The 20,589-nt window shown below is 44.9% G+C and overlaps 1 protein-coding gene across 1 annotated transcript in view; it reads right to left on the bottom strand.

Moving 5' to 3' along the window:
• The window catches only part of LOC145360392 (heparan-alpha-glucosaminide N-acetyltransferase), a 228,371-nt gene that overhangs the window by 13,377 nt on the left and 194,405 nt on the right, over nucleotides 1–20,589 (bottom strand). The window contains exon 16 of the mRNA XM_080215588.1: nucleotides 5,821–5,898. Coding sequence (XP_080071714.1) covers nucleotides 5,821–5,898 — 78 coding nt within the window. The remainder of the gene's footprint in view (nucleotides 1–5,820; nucleotides 5,899–20,589) is intronic.

The raw sequence follows: 20,589 nt of genomic DNA, 5'->3' as shown, positions 1-20,589 counted from the left end.
AGTAGATTCTTAATTCCAGATTTTTTTTTGCTGAATTCAGATTTCACCACCTGCCATGGCAGGATTTGAACCTAGATCCCCAGAACATGAGGTGAGTTTCTAAATTAATAATCAAGTGATAATACCACGATTAGGTTGCACAGTAGCCACAATCTCATTGAATGATTAAGGGTGCAATTATGATCAAGGAGCAGAAGTAGTCCATTCAGCCCATTGAGTTCGCTCCGCCATTCAATGAGATCACGACTGATCTGGTGTGATAATCCTCAACTCTACTTTCCCACCTTACCCACATAACCCTTTAGTCCCTTATTGAAAAGATCTATCTCATAGAATCATAGAATCTCTACAGTGCAGAAGGAGGCCATTCGGCCCATATGTCTACACTGACTTAGCATCTCACCTAGACCGAGACACCCTCCACCCCATCCCCATAACCCCTAAGCCCCCTAACTTACACATTTTCCCTGTGTCTGCATGGGTTTCCTTTGGGTGCTCCGGTTTCCTCCCACAGTCCAAAAGACGTGCTGGTTAGGTGCAATGTCCATGCTAAATTCCCCCTCAGTGTAGCTGAACAGGCGCCAGAGTGTGGCAACTAGGGGGTTTTCACAGTAACTCCACTGCAATGTTAACATAAGCCTATTTGTGACACTAATCAATGAACTTTAAACTTTAAACTCCATCCACCTTGTTGTTTCGTGGGATTTTGCTATTTGGTAACAAGTTGCTGCACTTCGATAATAAGGGGCAACATAACATGGTCAATCCACCAACCTGCACACTTTGGGGCATGTGGGAGGAAACCAGAGAATGCGGAGGAAATCCACGCGGACATGGAGAGAGCATGCAAACACCACACAGACAGATTGGCCGAATGGCATCCTTCTGCACTGTCGGGATTCTATGATTCCATGGCCTGGTCGGTTTTTTCCAGCATTTTCTGTCTCTCCCGCTATTGTCTCGTTTTGGAAGAAAGGTGTTTGTATTGCTGCTTTCCTGAGCTCTGACTGTTTGAGGCCTTCACTTGTTGCAGCCAGTCTCCATCCTGGCTCCTATCTGCAGGCTGCAGAACCACTGAAGCAGAAGTGGTAAAATGAATGACAATTGCGTTGATTCCCTCCCATGGCTCAGCACACACGGTACAAATGTGTCCTGACATGGTGGAAACTGAGGCTCCTTAGGCACTTACCACATCAGCCAATTATAAGGAGGCAGCATGCTCTATATGAAATGGGATGGAGTGGATCGCTAATTTCTCTGGACAAACCGTATTTAGGAAGGGGTTTAATGTTCCAGGGGAAAAAAAATGGAACTAGTCGATTGGAAACATGAAGCAGGCTGCCACAGAATGCTGTCTTGCATCTAGCTTGTGCGAACACACGCTCCTCACCTCAGCAAAGAAGCTGAAATGTGGCAGCTGGTTTGTGTGCCAGTTCACACAAAGGCCGCTTAGCATTGACACTGAACTGGTAAAATGTCCCGTTCCCTCGGGCTTTGACCCTTTGCTTTGTTGAAGAGAGAGAAATAAATCAACATGAAACGTGAGAGAAAGGGGAAAAGATCTTTCAGAATAGAGAAATGTTCAGTTCTTTCCGTCACATTTACCCAGACCAAAAGCTGATGAGAAGTTGGTAGAGGTTTTACCTGACAATATACATTGATAGTACAGAACAGAGGAACTTCTACGTTAGTAGAATATTATTAAAGTCCTCTGTCACCACAGGTGCATCTAAATGTAAACGACATTAAGAACCAATCATTTCTTGGATTCTACAAGCCTTTTGGCTAAGATTAAAAGTGGGATTTTACAACCTCATGCATTCCGAAACCATAAAATCCTGTCCACAGTCAACAGACCTTCCCATGCTCTGCCTCTCATCCGCTCCAATTCCCGTGGCAGATGAGGTAGTAAAATTTTGGCCAAAGTGTCAGAACAAGCCCAAGATGGTTGCAATATCTTGTCTTGTCAGCTGGGATCTCGTTTGTCTCTCTTATGGAGGCCTTGAATGGGATTCAATTGGATTTTGAATTTGGCATTTTGGTGCGAGCAAGGAATGGATTCAGGTTTGCCCAGTCTACTTTGAGCATTGGCTGTGTAACTTTAAGAACGCAGTAAAAAGTTGCAGTTGAGAGTCTAGGCCTCCTTGAGTCTAAACATGAGGGTAATAAATTCTGACATGACATAATTATGGGCAGCACAGTGGTTTGCACTGCTGCCTCACAACGCCAGGGACAGGTTAGATTCCTGGCTTGGGTCACTGTCTGTGCAGTTTGCACCTTCTCTCCATGTCTCCATGGGTTTCCTCTGGGTGCTCCAGTTTCCCTCCACAGTCCAAAAAACATGTTGGTTAGGAGCACTGGCCACGCTAAATTCTCCTCCAGTGTCCTCGAACAGGCACTGGAGTGTGGCGACTAGGGGATTTTCGTGGTAACTTCATTGCAGTGTTAGTGTAAGCCTACTTGCACAAGAAACCCACACAGACACAGGGAGAACATGCAGATTCCGTACAGACAGTGGCCCAAGCCAGGAATTAAACCTGGGTCCATGGCACTGTGAGGCCACAGTGCTAAGCACTGTGCTGCTGTGTCACCCTGCTGTGGCAATTGCTGTGGCTCTGGCATGTAAGCCAGACCAGGTCAGGACAGCAGATTTCCATCCTTAAAGGACATTAGTGAACCAGGTGAGTTTTTCTGACAATCAACAATGGGTTCACCGTCATCAGTAGATTCTTAATTCCAGATTTTTAAAAAATTGAATTCAAGTTTCACCATTTGTCGTGCTGGGATTCGAACCTAGGTCTCCAGAACATGAGATGGGTTTCTGGATTAATAATCTGGCAAAAATACCACTAGGTCTCCATCATAGTGCTTTCAGCCATCTGAACATTCAGCCCTTCAATCCCCTCTTTAAAACATTCATATTGTAAGATATTTTAAGTCAATATCGAAATACAGTCTTTTCTGTCTAAATTCAAACAGTATTATGAGAGAACTGGGTGTTATAGTGTGTGATAGGACATAAGTACAGTATTTGCGTTGAAACACATCTCCAGATTTCCCATTTCGATAGTTAACCAGGTGGCAGACTGTTCATAGAAAATTATCCATTCTCCGGAACCTAGCTTTAGAAATGATCAGCTTGAGAGCCGGCGTCGCAGCGAATTGATTGCACCCTTGTGGGTCTAGTAATCTAGTGGACAAAAAGTAATGAATTTTTTTCCTAGTGTGCCATCGGATGTACACTTCTTTCTAAGTACCACTGAGACAGCACAATTTTCAATGAATCTCATATGGATTCAATGCACTAGTTAAAACGTCCTGTGCAAAGGTAGGAAATGCACCAGGGGAAGGTAATAAATCATTACATCATCGCTTTCTGACAACTGGAATCATCAATTTAAGGCAGCGGATCTCAACCAGCCAGCCCCATTACATTTCGGAACACGGAAGCGATTGAAAATATTGCCTCTGCTCATGAATTGGACAGGGATAAGTACAGGAAGGACTTCCTTCTTTTTTTCCAAAATGCATTCTTGTCTGTATGATTAATCCAAAGTTGTGGAACTCTGCAACTAGTAGGGGCTTAGAGTGGATGCGGGGGCGGAGGCGGGGTCTATATTGGAAAGCGCGACAGGTTTTCATGTAACAGACAATAGGGTATCAGGGGTTTTAATGCCAAGAGTGTGGGTCACAGATCTGCTACAGTACATAATCTATCACTGTAGTTGGTGTTGAAAGTGCACTGTATTGCCAAAAGCTATAAAACCATAAGATCATAAGATATAGGAGCAGAATTAGGCCATTAAGCCCAATGGGTCTGCACCGCCATTCAATCATGGCTGATAGGTTTCTCAATTCCATTCTCCTGCCTTTTCCCCATAACTTTTGATCCCCCTTACAGATCAAGAACTTATCTATCTCTTGTCTTAACTATACTCAATGACCTGGCCTCCACAGCCTTCTGTGGCAATGAATTCCATATATTCACCGCTCTCTGGCTGAAGAAATTTCTCCTCACCTCGATTCTAAAGTGTCGTCCCTTTACTCTGAGGCTCTGCCCTCAGATCCTAGTCTCTCCTACTGATAGAAACATCTTTCCCACATCCACTCTACTCAGGCCTTTCAGTATCAATGAGATCCCCCCGTCGTCCTGCTAAGCACCACTGAGTACAGACCCAGAGTCCTCAATTGCTTCTCGTTCGTCTTTTCTTTAAATGAAATGATAGAATAGAATCCCTACACTATAGAAGGAGGCCATTCGGCCCATCAAGTCTGTATTGACCACAATTCCAACCAGGCCCTATTCCTGGAACCCCACACATTTACCCTGTTAATCCCCCTTACACGAGGGCAATCCCTCTTACACAAGGACCAATCAACCTAACCCGCACATCTTTGGACAGAAATGCTGAACCATTTTGGCAAGAGAGCCTGCAGTGCTATTCAAAGACAGGGCAGGAGTATGACTATTCAGTCCCTCAAGTCTGCTTTGTTATTTAGTACAATCGTCCGTCTATCTCAACTCCACCTTCCTGTCTGCTCCCCTGAAAGATTGTAATAATCTCACTAAGGCCAGCCTCCTGTCAGCTTTGTTTACTGAGTGAATAAAGCTTCACTGCTGCAGAGATCTATTGACGATCCCCCGTGACTGTCATAGCAGAGATCAAAAGTCAATTGATTTTGGTCTCAGGGTGGGTGGGAGAGTGATGGGGTAGGCACCTGCCCTCTCGTTCATGTGCCACTGCCCAACAGGGGGGTAAATAACATGCGGCTGAGGTCACAGCTGTCAATAGTTGGGCAAATGGAGAATGCTCAAGAAGACAAAGTCAAAAAAACTGAGACTTTGTGGCAGCGGAGGTCAGAAACAAAAATCATGCCGTGGTTCCAACACAAATTTGAGGATTTTAAATTTTGAGACTGTACATCAGACAATGGGAGACATTCCATTGCTCCCTCAGCTTTCTCCTTGTCTTTCTTTTAACGTTCTTTCTTTCTCGCTATTTCTCTCCTTCTTTGAGTATTTTCCCTCCACGTCTGTTGTTGTCCACAAATAAGTATTTCACCAGATTGAGCAATTAATACTTGCAGGTTGAACTCCACGGCTCCAAGTGGCAAAACCGCGATTCTGGAGACTTTGGAGAGGCGTTAGAAAGCCCATGTTGATTCTGTCTCCACTTCCCTTTCCTCTCACATTCAATTAGCTGCCAAGAAAGTTCGCTGACCTTTGTTACTGAACCCACACTGCACAATATGAGTAATGCTGTAGTTAACGCGTTCACATCAAATTCCTTTCTCTGACATCTTAACAACCTCATTAACTCGTTTATTCCAACTGGATTCATTTGTGAATTGTGTAAACCGCCGCAGACACTGCTTCCTTCGGCTCTATCGACAACTTGGGCTTCCTCCGTGGTTAAAAGGTAAAGTTAAAGTTTATTTATTAGTCACAAGTAGGCTTACATTAACACTGGAATAAAGTTACTGTGAAAATCCCCTAGTCACCACACTCCGGCACCTGTTTGGGTACACTGAGGGAGAATTTAGCATGGTCAGTGTACCTAACCAGCACGTCTTTTGGACTGTGGGAGGAAAGCAGAACACCTGGAGGAAAACCCACACAGACACAGGAGAGAACATGCAGACTCCCCACAGACAGTGACCTGAGCCGGGAATCAAACCCGGGTTCCTGACGCTGTGAGGCAGCTGTGCTAACCATTGTGCCACCGTGCCGCCCATTGTCTCCCTTTGAAAACCACTGCTGGCACCAAAACAGCTCAATGTCACATGTTTCTTGCTGTGGTTGTGGTTAATTTGACTCACCAATACAACAGCCCAAATGAGGAAGCGCTTTAGGATGCTGAGGTTGTTGGGACGATAGATAAGAACGATCTTTCCAGCCTGCGAAGAAATTAGAAAGAAAGACATTAGAGGTGGCATTGAGCAGAAGGTTTTTGGAGGGTTTGGGGCTAGGCAGTGGGAGGGCACTTAGCTTCCAGACTAGACTTCAATACCAGCTAGACAGAAAGCCTGCAACTTTTTTTTATTCAGTCGTGAGACATGGGCATTACTGGCTCACCAGCATTTATTGCCCATCCCTAGTTGCCCAAGCATGGTGGAGATTCAACCACATTGCTCTAGCTCTGGAGTCACATGTAGGCCAGACCAGGTAAGGGCGGCAGATTTCCTTCCTAAAGGGCATCTCGGGTGGCATGGTGGCACTAAGGTGGTACAGTGGCACAATGGTTAGCACCGCTGCCTCACAGCACCAGGGACCTGGGTTCAATTTGGCCTTGTTTGACTGTCTGTGTGGAGTTTGCACGTTCTCCCCGTGTCTGCATGGGTTTCCTCCATGTGCTGCAGTTTCCTCCCACAGTCTAAGGATGTGTGGGTTAGGTTGACTGGCCATGCTAAATTAACCCTAGTGTCGGGGGATTAGCAGGGTAACTATGTGGAGTTACAGGAATAGGGTCTGGGTGGGATTGTGGTCGGTGCAGACTTACAGAGTCATAAAGGTTTACTGAATAGAAACAGGCTCTTCAGCCCAACTTATTCATGCTGCCCTTATCTTTTTTTAAAACCCCTCAGCTAATCCCAATTGCCTGTATTTGGCCCATATCCCTCTGTACCCATCGTACCCATGTAACTATCTAAATGCTTTTTAAAAGACAAAATTGTACCTGCCTCTACTACTACTTTTGGCAGCTTGTTCCAGACACTCACCAACCTTTGTATGAAGAAAACTGCCCCTCTGGACACTTCTGTATCTCTTTCCCTCTCACCTTAAACCTATGCCCTCTAGTTCTAGACTCTCCTACCTTTGGGAAAAGATATTAACTATCTACCTTGTCTGTGCCCTTCATTATTTTCTAGACCTCTATGATGGGCTGAATGGCCTCCTTCTGCACTGTCAGGATTCTATGATTCTAGTGAAACTAGATGGGCTTTTACAACAATCGACGATGGTTTCATGGTCATCAGTAGATTCTTAATTTCAGATTTTTTTATTGAATTTAAATTCCACCATCTGCCATGGCAGGATTCAAACCCGGGTCCCCAGGACATCGGCTGAGTTTCTGGGTTAATAGTCTACAATAACACCACTAGGCCATCAACTCCCCAAAACTCACAGAGAAACACTGCGTCCTTCAATGTGTTTGAACTGTGACAATCAGCACCAGCTTCCAGTCTAGTCTGGGAATTTGAACATTTCTACGCTGATGAATGGCTAGGAGATGGAAAAATTCTGGTTCGAATCCATCCCAAACGGATAGGTTGGAACTGCCTCTGTCCAATGACTGTTTAGTGTCCAAATTGAAACCAATTTGGCAGTACACAATCAGGGGGCACAGGTCCTGAATTAATTTAGAAGTGGTTTACCAAACACATGTTGGGAGTGCAGAGGGAAAAGGGGTGCGGTGGCAGGTGGTTGGGTGGGTGGGAGGGACTGTTGGCTGTACCACAGAGTGAGAATTATTCAATCTCAGTAAAGTGTTTCATATCTATATATAACTGTCCCTTTACAACAGACCCTCCACAGACCACTTTCCTGAAGCAATGACTGCACCTATGCAAATCTCCAGCCAATCAGCGTCACCACTCTGCTGCCCTCTGCCAGACACTTGCCTTCTTTTGAACACAGAGGGTGTCTTCCAGAAGTCCACCTTCTGGTAGCAGTGACTGCCCCTATGCAAATCTTCCCCACAACAGCCAATCAGCATCACTGCTTTGCTGCCCTCTGATGGACTACTAGAGGGCATTGGTTTAAGGTGTGAGGGGAGAGATACAAAAGTGTCCAGTGGGGCAATTTTTTCACACACAGGGTGCTGAGTGCCTGGAACAAGCTGCCAGAGGTGGTAGTAGAGTCGGGTACAATTTTGTCTTTTAAAAAGCATTTAGACAGTTACATGAGTAAGATGCGTAGAGAGGAAAATGGGCCAAACGTGGGCAACTGGGACTCGCTTAGTCATTAAAAGGGCGGCATGGAGAAGTTGGGCCAAAGGGCCTGTTTCCATGCTGTAAACCCCTGTGACTCTATATGCATATTGCTAATGTGTAGATTAGTTCTGTGTCGTGATTGCTGTTTTGATGAACAGACCTTTTACAGTGAATACGAAACACTTCCAAGGCCACCAATTTTCATGGAAAAATGGATGGAATATTGGAATGCACTCCCAATAATGAAATAACACTTTGTCCCAGAAAAAAAATCTGGAATTCCATGTAGCATAACCAGGATTACACATTAAGTATAGACTATGGGCTCTGATGAGATATTTACACTGAGATGTCATAAAAATATGGAGTATTACGCCTGGGTCAACTGGATATTTGAACATGTGAAGACAGCAGATTTTACTATTACAGAAACAATAACATGCTCTGCAAGAAACTACAATGGGTCATGAATGTAGCCCAATCCATCACGCGAACCAGCCTCCCATTGAATCTGTCTACACTTCCCGCTGCCTCGGAAAAGCAGCCAGAATAATTAAGCACCCCAGACATTCTCTCTTCCACTTTCTTCCTTCAGGGAAAAGATACAAAAGTCTGAGGTCACGTACCAACCAACTCAAGAACAGCTTTTTCTCTGCTGCCATCAGAATTTTGAATGGACCTACCTCCCACTAAGTTGATCTTTCTCTACACCCTAGATATGACTCTAACACCGCATTCTGCAGTCTGTCCTTTCCTTCTCTATGAACGGTATGCTTTGCCTGTATAGCACGCAAGAAACAATACTTTTCACTGTATATTAATACATGTGACATTAATAAATCAAATCAAATCAAATAAAAATTCACTTCTAACGGTTTATGAATGGGATACTGGGTACCTGAGATTGGTTTCCTGTATGAACTCCAACCTCAAGATAACAGCTTCAAAGAAGTGAACCACTCAAAGGAAGTTTTGAATATAAGTCTTAGACACATGGAAAGAATTAACTGCACTGAACAAACAGTGGGTTATAAGTTTGTTGCAACTTACACTGCCAATATATCCTGTATTGAAGCAATCTACTCTGGGGATTCAGCAACAGCATAAACCAGAAGAAGCAATACACACCTTAAAGTTTAAAATTGATTTATTAGTAACAAGTAAGGCTTACATTAACACTGCAATGAAGTTACTGTGAAATTCCCCTAGTCACCACACTACAGCACCTGTTCGGATCAATGCGCCTAACTAGCACGTCTTTCAGACTGTGGGAGGAAACTGGGGCACCCGAAGGAAACCCACACAGACATGGGGGGAACATGCAAATTCCACACAGAGAGTGACCCAAGGCAGGAATCGAACCCGGATCCCTCGAGCTGTGAGGTGGCAGTGCTATCGATTTTCAAATGAATCCAAGATTCAATTCATAGAAATCATGGAATCATAGATTCCCTACAGTGCAGAAAGAGGCCATTCGACTCATCGATTCTGCACCAACTTTCTAACAGAGTATCTAACCCAGGCCCTCTCCTTTACCCTATCCCCATAACCTCACACATTCACCGTGGCTAGGTCCCCTGACCCGCATATCTTTGGAGTGTGGGATGAAACCGGAGCACCAGAGGAAACCTACACAGTCATAGGTGCTGGAATTTTACCGCCACGCCCGCCCCACAGTTGGGGCAGACGGGGCTCACAGAACGGAACTCTTTGTTGATCTCGGGTGGGATTTTACAAGCCTCACCCAAGCTGGGGAGAATGTGCAATCTCCACACAGACAGCCACCCAGATTTTTAAAAATTATTTGTTCACAGGTTGTGGGCATCGTTGGCTGGGCCAGCATTTGTTGCCCATCCCTGAGGGCAGTTAAGAGTCAACCACATTGCTGTGGCTCTGGAGTGTATGCCAGACGGGGAAAGGATAACAGATTTCCTTCTTTAAAGGACACTAGTGAAGCAGATGGGTTTTGCTAACAATCGACAATGGTTTTATGGTCATCATTTAATTCCAGATTTTTATTGAATTCACCTCACTATCTGTCATGGTGGGATTCAAACCCAAGTCATAAAGCATTTCACTAGGTCTTCCGAATTAGTTGCCCAGTGATAATACCCCTATGCCACCAGCTCAACTGGTGCTGTGAGGCAGCAGTGCTAACCACTGTGCCAATGCATTTAAAATGACTTTTCTCCTGTAAAACGATGCTTGGTTATAATTCTTTAGGCCATTTCTTTGTCTAACTCTGGGCTGAGTGCCAATGTACTCGGTGTCATTGGCACACGGATATATTCACACTCCAGGATTAATGATTATGACGTCAATGCTACAAGCTTATTGAGAAATAATTAACAACTGATTAACAAGCGAATCCATAGCCAGAATATGAAGCATTCTGTTAATCGCCTCTCCAACATTAGCTTAACTCTCCCGTAGATGCCAGACTTACAAATGGGATATTAATGCTCACTTGCTTTTCCCTGCTAGTGATCTATCAGTAAAATATTTTGGAGAAGGGAACTCTGTTCCATTTCCTTTGTCTGCTGCTTGATTACTGAAAACACCCAGAGGAAAGATCGGAAGAATTGGCATTCTGTCCACCACTGTGTCTTCAGGGAGTCCCAGTAGATTATTTTGCCATAATAGCCATTGTTTTCTAGGCAAATGCTTCAGCCAGTTTGTATTCTGCAAGGCCAAAGAGCAGCAAAATAAATGGATTTGTGGTTATTTTGATTGAGTTGCTTAGAATCATAGAATCCCTACAGTGCAGAAGGAGGCTATTCAGCCCATCGGGTCTGCATCGACCACAATCCCACCCAGGCCCTATTCCTATAACCCCATGTATTTACCCTGCTCACCCTCCACTGACATTATTAGTAGTCAATTTAGCATGGCCAAGCAACCTAACCCACATATCTCTGGAGTGTGGGAGGAAACCGGAGCACCCGGAGGAAGCCCATGCAGACACGGGGAGAACGTGCAAACTCCACACAGTCAGTCACCCAAGGCCAGAGTTGAACCTGGGTCCCTGGAGCTATGAGGCAGCCGTGCTAACCACTGTGCCACCGTGACGCCTACTCTAAAGATGTGCAGGTTAGGGGGGAATTATCCATGGTGAATGTGTGTGGGGTTACGGGAATAGAGTGGGGGAGAGGGCCTGAGTAGGATACTCTGTCAGAAAGTCAGTGCAGAATCGATGGGTCAAATGGCCTCTCTCTGCAGAGTAGGGATTGTATGAATCCATGATTTCTGTGAACTGAATCTTGGTTTCATTGAAAATCATAAACTCGGGTGTATATCGCTTCTTCTGAGGTCGGAATACTGGCCAAGGTACCAGGAGAACTCCTGGTTCTTCTTCCAATAGTCCCATTTGGAGGACAAATGTTCGAAAGCAACTTGGGAACATTGAGGCAGGGAAGCTCTCCTCTCTCATATCCAGTTTGTGTCCATTAACTGTTGACGTAGTTAAAGGTTTCAAAGAATAAATGAAAAATTACTGACTAGCCTGAACTTACAAATTAGACTGCTCACGAGCTCTCATGATGAATTATTATAAATATAGAAGGTAGGGAGGTATGACATTACATTCCACCCACCCAGAAACCTGGACAACAAATGAAGATCTGTGGAAGATCGGAGCTGAAAAGCATCAGCCATCATTTCTAGGGGATAAAGTAGAGACAGCAGAAAGAGGGGTCGACCTAGGCATAGTTGGATGATGGACATCCAACTCTCTCCTGAACAGCTACACTGGTATGTGCAGATGGAGCAAGATAGACAATCCATGAATACAGATTTCCTTTGCACCTGGTAAGAGTTCACAAATTCTACAATACACCAAAGAAACAGGCTAAAGGTCCAAATGATGCTGCATTTCCAGAGACCCTTCTTATTATTCCAGGTTGGATCATAGGATCCTGACAATGCAGAAGAAGGCCATTCATCCCATAAAGCCCACACCAACAACAATCCCACCCAGACCCTATTTCTGCGACCCCACATATTTACCCTGCTAATTAGGTGGCGCATTGGTTAGCACTGCTGCCCCACAGCACCAGGCACCCGGGTTCGGTTTTAACCTCAGGTCACTGTCTGTGTGGAATTTGCACGTTCTCCCTGTGTCTGTGTGGGTTTCCTCAGGGTGCTCCAGTTTCCTCCCACAGTCCAAAGATGTGCAGGTTAGATTGGTTGGCCATGCTAAATTACCCCTTACTGTCAGGGGCATTAGGAAGGTCAATAGGGCCTGGGTGGGGTTGTTGCCAGTGCAGGCTCAATGGGCCAAATGGCCTCCGTCTGCACTGTCGATTCTATCATTCTGTAACTCCCCTGACACTAAGGGACAATTTAGCACGGCCAATCAATCTAACTCGCACATCTTTGGAGCTTGGGAGGAAACCGGAGCACCCGGAGGAAATCCATGCAGACATGGCAAGGACATGCAAACTCCACGCAGACAGTGACCCAAGATTGGAATTGAACCTGAGCCCCTGACACTGTGAGGCAGCAGTTCTAACCACATGTTACTGTCTGAAAATAAAAGCACTGTTTTTGATCTAGGCCAAGTATTGCTCCATAGAGACATTCCTCACAGCCTCGGGTATTCTGGAATGGGAGTGCAGGGGGGAATGACAGCTTGTGTGTCACGTGCCCCCTCACCAAGGTGAGATTCCAAGAGCCAGGGGTGTCTGTGCACTCCCATTAGTGTTGGTGAAGGCGTGAACTGCACATGGCCACCAGCTGTTGATGGGGGCCAAACCTACTCATCAATCACGAAACCTTTCACCACCTCCTCTCAGTTTCCAAAGCAAGTCACTGCAACATGAAAAGCATTCACTTCACCAAGCCCCTTTATAACAGGGCGCTGACTGATACATTTCAGCTTCCTGCAAGGACAGCCAATTCGAATTATTTCCCTGCCGATGCCTATAGCTGCCCCACAACACACACTTCCCCCCTCCCCAGCTACCCCTCACTCTTCTCGGCTATTGTAAATCAAGCCAAAGTTAAAGTTTATTTATTAGTGTCACAAGTAAGGCTTACATTAACTGCAATGAAGTTACTGTGAAATTCCCCTAATCGCCACACTCTAGCACTGTTCAGGTCAATACACCTAACCAGCATGTCTTTCAGACAGTGGGAGGAAATCAGAGCACCTGGAGGAAACCCACGCAGACACGGGGAGTATGTGTAAACTCTCTCAGACAGTGACCCAAGCCGGCAATCGATTCAGGTCCCTGGCGCAGTGAGGCAGCAGTGCTAACCACTGTGCCACTGTGCTGCCCTACTCAAAACTGTGAAGGACTTGTGATCAACCAGAAAATCTGGGAGGATGAAATATTGAAAACCTGTGTTGCAATTTCGTTTGTTTGTCTTTTTTGGGGAGTTTGGGAGGGGGTGGGGGGGATAAAGCTGCACCAAGTTAGTTTTGTTTTGTTGCGTTTGGCTAAATGCAGGTTTGAAATTTGCTGTTCTTGCATTTGTCCTGATGAGTGCAGGATGAAAGACTTCAGCAACATGTTTCTCTGTTCAGCAACAGAGCAAACTTACATCAAGCAGTGTCCGCTGGTAGTCCCAGATTCCTGCTTTGCCTCGAAACGTCAGCTCTTTTCTCTCCTTACAGATGCTGCCAGACATGCTGAGATTTTCCAGCATTTTCTCTTTTGGTCCCGGATTCCTGTTCTCGTGTACGACAATCCGGCTTATGTTACGGCTTTGAGCCACCATCAGTGTATTCATCCATCTTTGCATTTATTCAATCATTTTAAAACTGTGTGTTTGCCATACATTTGAACAAGATGCTCCAAGGATTTTGTTAGATGCTGAAGATCTAATGACATGATCTCAACAAGGGCGAGTTGCTCTCTTGCTGTCCCTGCCCACATTGCTTCCACAACCCACACCAGAAAAACACAGTTTCGCCATGTCACTGCTTGTGAGGCCTGACAATGCAGCAGTTACTTAAACAATGGTCACACAGTGGTCAGGACTACTGTCTCACAGCACCAGGGGTCCAGGTTCAATTCCTGGCTTGGGTCACTGACTGCGTGGAGTCTGCACATTCTTCCCATGTCTGCGCAGGTTTCCTTCGGGTGCTCCGGTTTCCTTCCACAATGCGAAAGACATACTTGTTAGGTGGATTGGCCATGCTAAATTCACCCTCAGTGTACCCGAACAGGCGTCGGAGTGTGGAGAATCTCACAGTAACTTCATTGCAGTGTTAATGTAAGCCTATTTGTGACACTAATAAATAAACTTCAACGTAATGTTAAGGTGAAAGTATCATATTCAGTGACAATCACTTGATGCATTATAAAAGCTGCAGCTGTTATGTCCACGTTGGGTAAGAGAGTGTGGAATAACACCAACCTGAAGCCTACCAAACTTGGGTCCTCAGTACATTCCTCTACGGTGAGACATAGACAACATGTGATGGGCAGGAGAAAAGGCTGGACAATTTCCACCTTCACCAACTCAGACTTATCCCATTCAGATGTCCTGGGGCACGCTAAATCCATCAACATGCATTCATTACCGAGTCAATGATGTCTGCACTACCACAGCCGTGTTTATCAGATCGATAGTGGCCATGCACCCAAAGACCTTCTGTACGCTGAACGGCCACTGAGTCACAACCTTCTAGGAGTCCACACATCCATTTCAAGTGAGATATGAAGGTGGCGGACATTTACACAGGCAACTGGGAGATGGCCTCTGACGGCCGTGATCTCTGACGGCTGACTGGAGAGGCAATTGAAGAGGCAAGGATAAACGGAATGCTCAGCTGGTGAGAAGAAGGTCCAAAGAGAACAGGGGCAGGTCAACTACTCACCCTCTCGGTCCATTCTGCTTCTCCACAGCAAAAGCGTCAGAGATAGCCTTGCCAGAGTGGGGCTCCTGAACCACACCGGTGATGTTTCATACACAGTCGGCCATCAATACTCAAACCAGGGTGGCATGGTGGCAGAATGGTTAACACTGCTGCCTCAATATACCAGGGGCCTGGGTTCAGTTCTGGCCTCAGGTCACTGTCTGTGTGGAGTTTGCACATTTTCCTCGTGTCTCTGTGGATTTCCTCCAGGTGCTCCGGTTTCCTCCCACAGTCCAAAGATGTGTGGGTCAGGTGGATAGGCCATGTTAAATTGACCCTTAGTGGGACTAACAAAGTAAATATGTTATGGGGATAGGGTCTGGGTGGGATTGTTGTTGGTGCAGGCTCGATGGATCAAATGGCCTCCTTTTGCACTGTTGGGATTGTATGATTCTATGATTCTAACCATATCAGACAGAAGGCTTCTAAGATGCAATATTTTTGAGACATGTGATAAGGCTCCAATGTAAACGCAGGTCTTATTTTTCATTAGCAGTGACTATTTACAAAGCGTCTGCCGACAACACAACAGCCGAAGCAATTGCTTCTCACAATCACTCTCATCCATTCATCATCATCTCTACTACTGTACAGTATGATTGCATATGATCAAATGTCATTAAATCAGGCTTTGTATCAATGCATTATTCACTAATGTTGGATTAGTGTTCTCTCGCCCCTGGAAGAAAGTTTAGTGAATACTCTGATGGATATAAATTATTCCTTTTAACGTAACTTACAGAATGCGATTTTCCCTGTAATTAATGATCAAACTGGTGTTTCTTGAGATGTGCGGTTGTTGAGAATGCAATTTTATTAACAGATCATTAATTACTGAGAAAGCTGAACATTGATCATTATAAGAGGAACTTTATCTTATACTAAAGGCTGAAGTCTCAAAAAAAGCACAGCAAATGGTGTGCAAAAGCACATCAACGGGGACAAAGTTCTATATCAATGGGGACAAAGTAGAAAGGATCGAGAGCTTCAAGTTTTTAAATCACCAACAACCTGTCCTGGTCCCCCCCATGCTGACACTATAGTTAAGAAAGCCCACCAACACTTCTACTTTCTCAGAAGACTAAGAAAATTTGGCATGTCAGCTACAACTCTCTCCAACTTTTACAGATGCATCACAAAAAGCATTCTTTCTGATTGTATCACAGCTTGGTGTGGCTCCTGCTATACCCAAGGCTGCAAGAAACTACAAAAGGTCGTGAATGTAGCGCAATCCATCACGCAAACCAGCCTCCCATCCATTGACTCTGTCTACACTTCCCACTGCCTCGAGAACCAAGGACAGCCAACTATTCGCCTTTGTAGTTTTGGCACTTGGAATGGCTGCATGGATTAAGGCAATCCTTTGCAAGAAGAATCTTTAGAGGTTTTGAAGTGTTAAAATGGTGTATAAATGCAAGTATTATCCCAGTGCCGTTGGCAGTTTAGTAGTAAGAGACTTTTAAATGTACTTGGATCCAGAAGGCTTGAGAGTAAGGTTAAAGATTATCAAAGGCGTACAGAGAATGTAGCCTTAAATCTGCCCAGGTTCACAGTTTGTGGCAGTTGTGGTACATTAAGTATAAGTCCCTAATTCAAGGCACAGTTAACTGTTTCTAAACTACTTAGCTCCCAAGAGTAAATATATTCATTTTCTTCTTCTGACAGTTGAACGAAAGCCTTTTAGCAAAGACTGAGGGGCTGTCTCTTTAAACTATGCTTGTGGAATTCTCCTGTACATTTCCCTCCACACCCAGTTGATGCACAGGGAATTCTCAATCAATCCAAGTGACATCAGAAGGCAGCTGGACCCAACTGGGAGTCTTGTGTAGACAACAGAGCTGTTAATGTGAGTGGAGTGGAAATATGAGATATCCCAACAACATTTTTCTTAGCTTTGTTCCCACAGCTGTGTAGGCTTCAAGGTTACTATAACTAACCCTTGTCAATTTAGTTAAACAAAGGGGTTATGGTCAGTAGTCAATTATTTCTCAAAATATTTCTAATTTACCCATTTAACAACCACACATGCCTTTCAACCTCTGAAGCGCAAACAATGCTTGCATACAGAATCAGAGAATATTTCGACGACAGGAATTATTTTCGACGCCTGGCAAAACAAAATCGATTGCACAATAAGGAAACCCACAAGAAAACTCGAAACATAAATGACACTGTGGCATCTTAAACCATCCAATTTACAGAATCAAACCCCAAGTTTCAACTGCAGAATGAATCCTGCTTTTTGAGGGGCTGTGTAAAATTTCCTTCCTGAAATCACTTTGACTACAGATAGACTCGTTTCAAACACACATGGAAATCTACATCGCGTGATGTGATATTGGTAGAAGCGTGTGTGCTGTCTGTAAGTAGTTTTTATTCCTGCTTTTTTATGTGTGGCAGATGGTTATCACTGCTACCTCTCAGCACCAGGGACCTGGGTTCAATTCCGGCCTTGGATGACAGTATGGAATTTGCACATTCTCCCCATGTCTGCGTGGGTTTCCTCCAGGCGCTTCGGTTTCCTCCCGCAGTCCAAAGATGATTGGCCATGCTAAATTGCCCCTTGGAGTCACAAGGTGTGAGGTTAGGGGGATAAGTGAGGTAATATCGACACCAAAACACCTGAAGTTTACACCTGAAGTTTAACATCTCACCCAAAGGATTGCACACTAACAATGCAGCAACCCTTGTTTGTTTCACAGAACTATCAGCCTAGACTATGTGGGCAAGTTCTGGAGTGAGAATGAAAATCTCAATTTTCTAAGTCAAAAGGCTACTAAGTGAGCAACACTTATGAGAAACATTACAAAAGTACTGCAGGTTCAAGATTGAACTGCCGGGATTCTATGACTCTACATGTCAATGTGTGTTACTCTTGACATGTCATAACATTGAAGGCTATGGATCAAGTGCTGGTATTAGATTTGATTTATTATTGCCACATGAACTAGTATACAATGAAAATTGTTTCTCGCACACTAAACAGACAAAGCATACCATTCATAGAGAAGGAAATAAGAGAGAGTGCAGAACATAGTGTCACAGTCATAGTAGGGTGGAGAAAAAGATCAACTTAATGCAAGGTGGGGCCATTCAAAAGTCTGACAGCAGCAGGGAAGAAGCTGTTCTTGAGTCGGTTGGTACATGACCTCAGACTTTTGTATCATTTTCCTGATGGGAGAAAGTGGAAGAGAGAATATCAGGGGTGTGTGGCATCCTTAATTATGCTGGCTGCTTTGCTGAGGCAGTGGGAAGTGTAGACAGAGTCAATGGATGGGAGGCTGGTTTGCGTGACGGATTCATGACTTTTTGTAATTCCTTGCAGTCTTGGGCAGAGCAGGAGCCATACCAAGCTGTGACACAGCCAGAAAGGATGCTAAATGGTAGATGGGGTTAGGTGGGAGTTCAGATGTTTTGTGTGTGTTGGTGCAGACTCAATGGGCCAAAGGGCCTCTTCTGTGCTGTATGATTCTATGATTCCAAGCAGCACTTTGCCTTCTCAGACACTGCAAAATTGGCTGGCTTTGTGTGTTGTTACAGATAAGAGGAGGCAATTCAATCATTTTGGGGGCTGGATCCAGGAGTGAAAGAGAGCTCCCCCATCACAAATCGCTGCACGCAATTCATCATCGCTGAGAAGAGAAATTCCTGCCAGCTTTCAGCCTGCCATGAACTCCAGTCAGCTCAGCTATCAAGGCAGTAGGATTGACGAACAATCCAGGCATAGACTGGAGTTAAACCCATTCTGTACAGGAGGAGGGATAAAAAGCAACGCTGGAGATTTGCAGCGTTTGTTCTATTCTTTGGACACGATTGTATGCATTGTTTTTAAATGTTGTCAATCTGGCGATAGTTACTAATTTATTACTTCCTCCCGAGCTGTGATATTAATTTAATCACCTCTCGCGCCCAGATTAAAAAAGCTGAAACACTTGCATTATCCTAACTGTGTCACAGACAGGCCGTGACATATCTTCCATAACCTCTAACCTCCAGTTAATGATATCATAAATTCCTCGCAGAATACCAGCATTAATGACACAATTTGTCTGATACACAGTTCTGATTCCAGGGCCGGGCCATCCATCCTGGGAGCACGGGGAACCAGGGGCAGTGGCCGCAACTGGAATGCAGGACACCTTAGCATACTAGTGATAACCACAGCACTTGTACAGAGCCTTCCGCAACCTCAGGAAGGCATTTTGCAACCAGCACTTTGTCTGAAGAGTTGTTAATCATAGAATCCCTACAGTGCAGAAGGAGGCCATTCAGCCCATCAAGTCTAAACCAACAACAATCCCAGACAGGCTCTATCTCCATAATCCCATGTATTTAGCTTGCTAACCCTCCTGACACTGAGAGACAATTCGGCATGATCAATCCACATAACATGTACATAGAGTCATAGAGGTTTACAGCATGGAAACAGGCCCTTTGGCCCAACTCGTTCATGCTGCCCTTTTTCTTAAACCCCGAAGCTAGTCCCCATTGCCCACATTTGGCCCATGTCCCTCTATACCCATCTTACCCATGTAACTGTCTAAATGCCTTTAAAAGACAAAATTGGCCTAACTGGACACACTAGCTGTGTAGGTCCATTGGGAATTGCAACAAAGTTTGATTCTAAGTTTAAAGACTCTGGAGGGAATTTTCCCAACCGCCCGCCACAGGAATCATAGCTGGCGGCAGCGGAAACCATGCAAAGATCCATTGACCTCAGGCAAGGTTTTCTGGTTTTGGGGCAAGTGCAGCTGGAAGATCCCGCTCTTTGTGCTTTCCTTTGGTTGGACAACTTTGGATTTGCAAACATTTGCAAAATGGCTGCCTCTCCCGAGCCTTTGACCAAATGCGCCATAGAAACATGGTTTTAGACTGCCATGGTTAGTAGGACATGGTTTTATTAACTGGACTCAGCTGTGCAGCAAGCTGTTCCTGTTTACTATTAGCCGTGCACGTATTTCTGACACCTAGTTTGCTCAAGAACTACCTAACATCTTAGCTAAAGTCACTTTGGCATGCATCAAACTTGTCTGTACAATTGTTCTGAATGGTGGGGTATACCAGAGCAGAGGGACTTCGAGATTCCAGTTCTCAAGACAGTAACAGCGACATCCCAAGTGAATAAATCCACAATAAAATTTGAGATAAGCTCAGTGCACAACCCCAGAGGGATCTTAAAGCAGCAACCTTGAAATGATTCCTGAATCCCAGTAGCAAGAAAGGAACAACCCATACTTTTGCCAAGATACTGTAAGGCTCACAGTGGATATATGATTACAGGTGGCTGGAACAGATCACAATGCATTAACACTGAAGAAAGCTCCAGCTTCAGGTGCAGCTGGACTGGCATCATGAAAAGAATGCCAGGCATGCCACTTGTGCCCTTTATGCCACAGGGCGGCATGGTAGCACAGTGGTCAACACTGGTGCCTCACAGCACCATGGACCCGGGTTCAATTCTGGCCTTGGATCACTGTTTGTGTGGAGTTTGCACGTTCTCCCCACGTCTGTGTGGGTTTCCTCCAGGTGCTCCGGTCACCTTCCACAGTCCAAAGAAATGCAGTTGAGGTCGATCGGCCATACTAACGTTAGGGGGATTAGCAAGATAAATATGAGTGATTATGAGAGTAGAGCCTGGGTGGGATTGTGGTCGGTGCAGACTCAGTGGGCTGAATGGCCTCCTTCTGCACTGTAGGGATTCTATGAGTTGACTCTATTCAAGGAAAAGTTCTATAAAGCATGGCTGCTTCCAGATTGCCTCTGATTGATGTTTTAAAGCTCAATGACAA

The sequence above is a fragment of the Carcharhinus amblyrhynchos genome, chromosome 31 (assembly GCF_965287045.1).
Source record: "Carcharhinus amblyrhynchos chromosome 31, sCarAmb.v2.hapA, whole genome shotgun sequence".
Lineage (NCBI taxonomy): Eukaryota > Metazoa > Chordata > Chondrichthyes > Carcharhiniformes > Carcharhinidae > Carcharhinus > Carcharhinus amblyrhynchos.
This window is presented reverse-complemented; position numbering and strand designations above follow the sequence as displayed.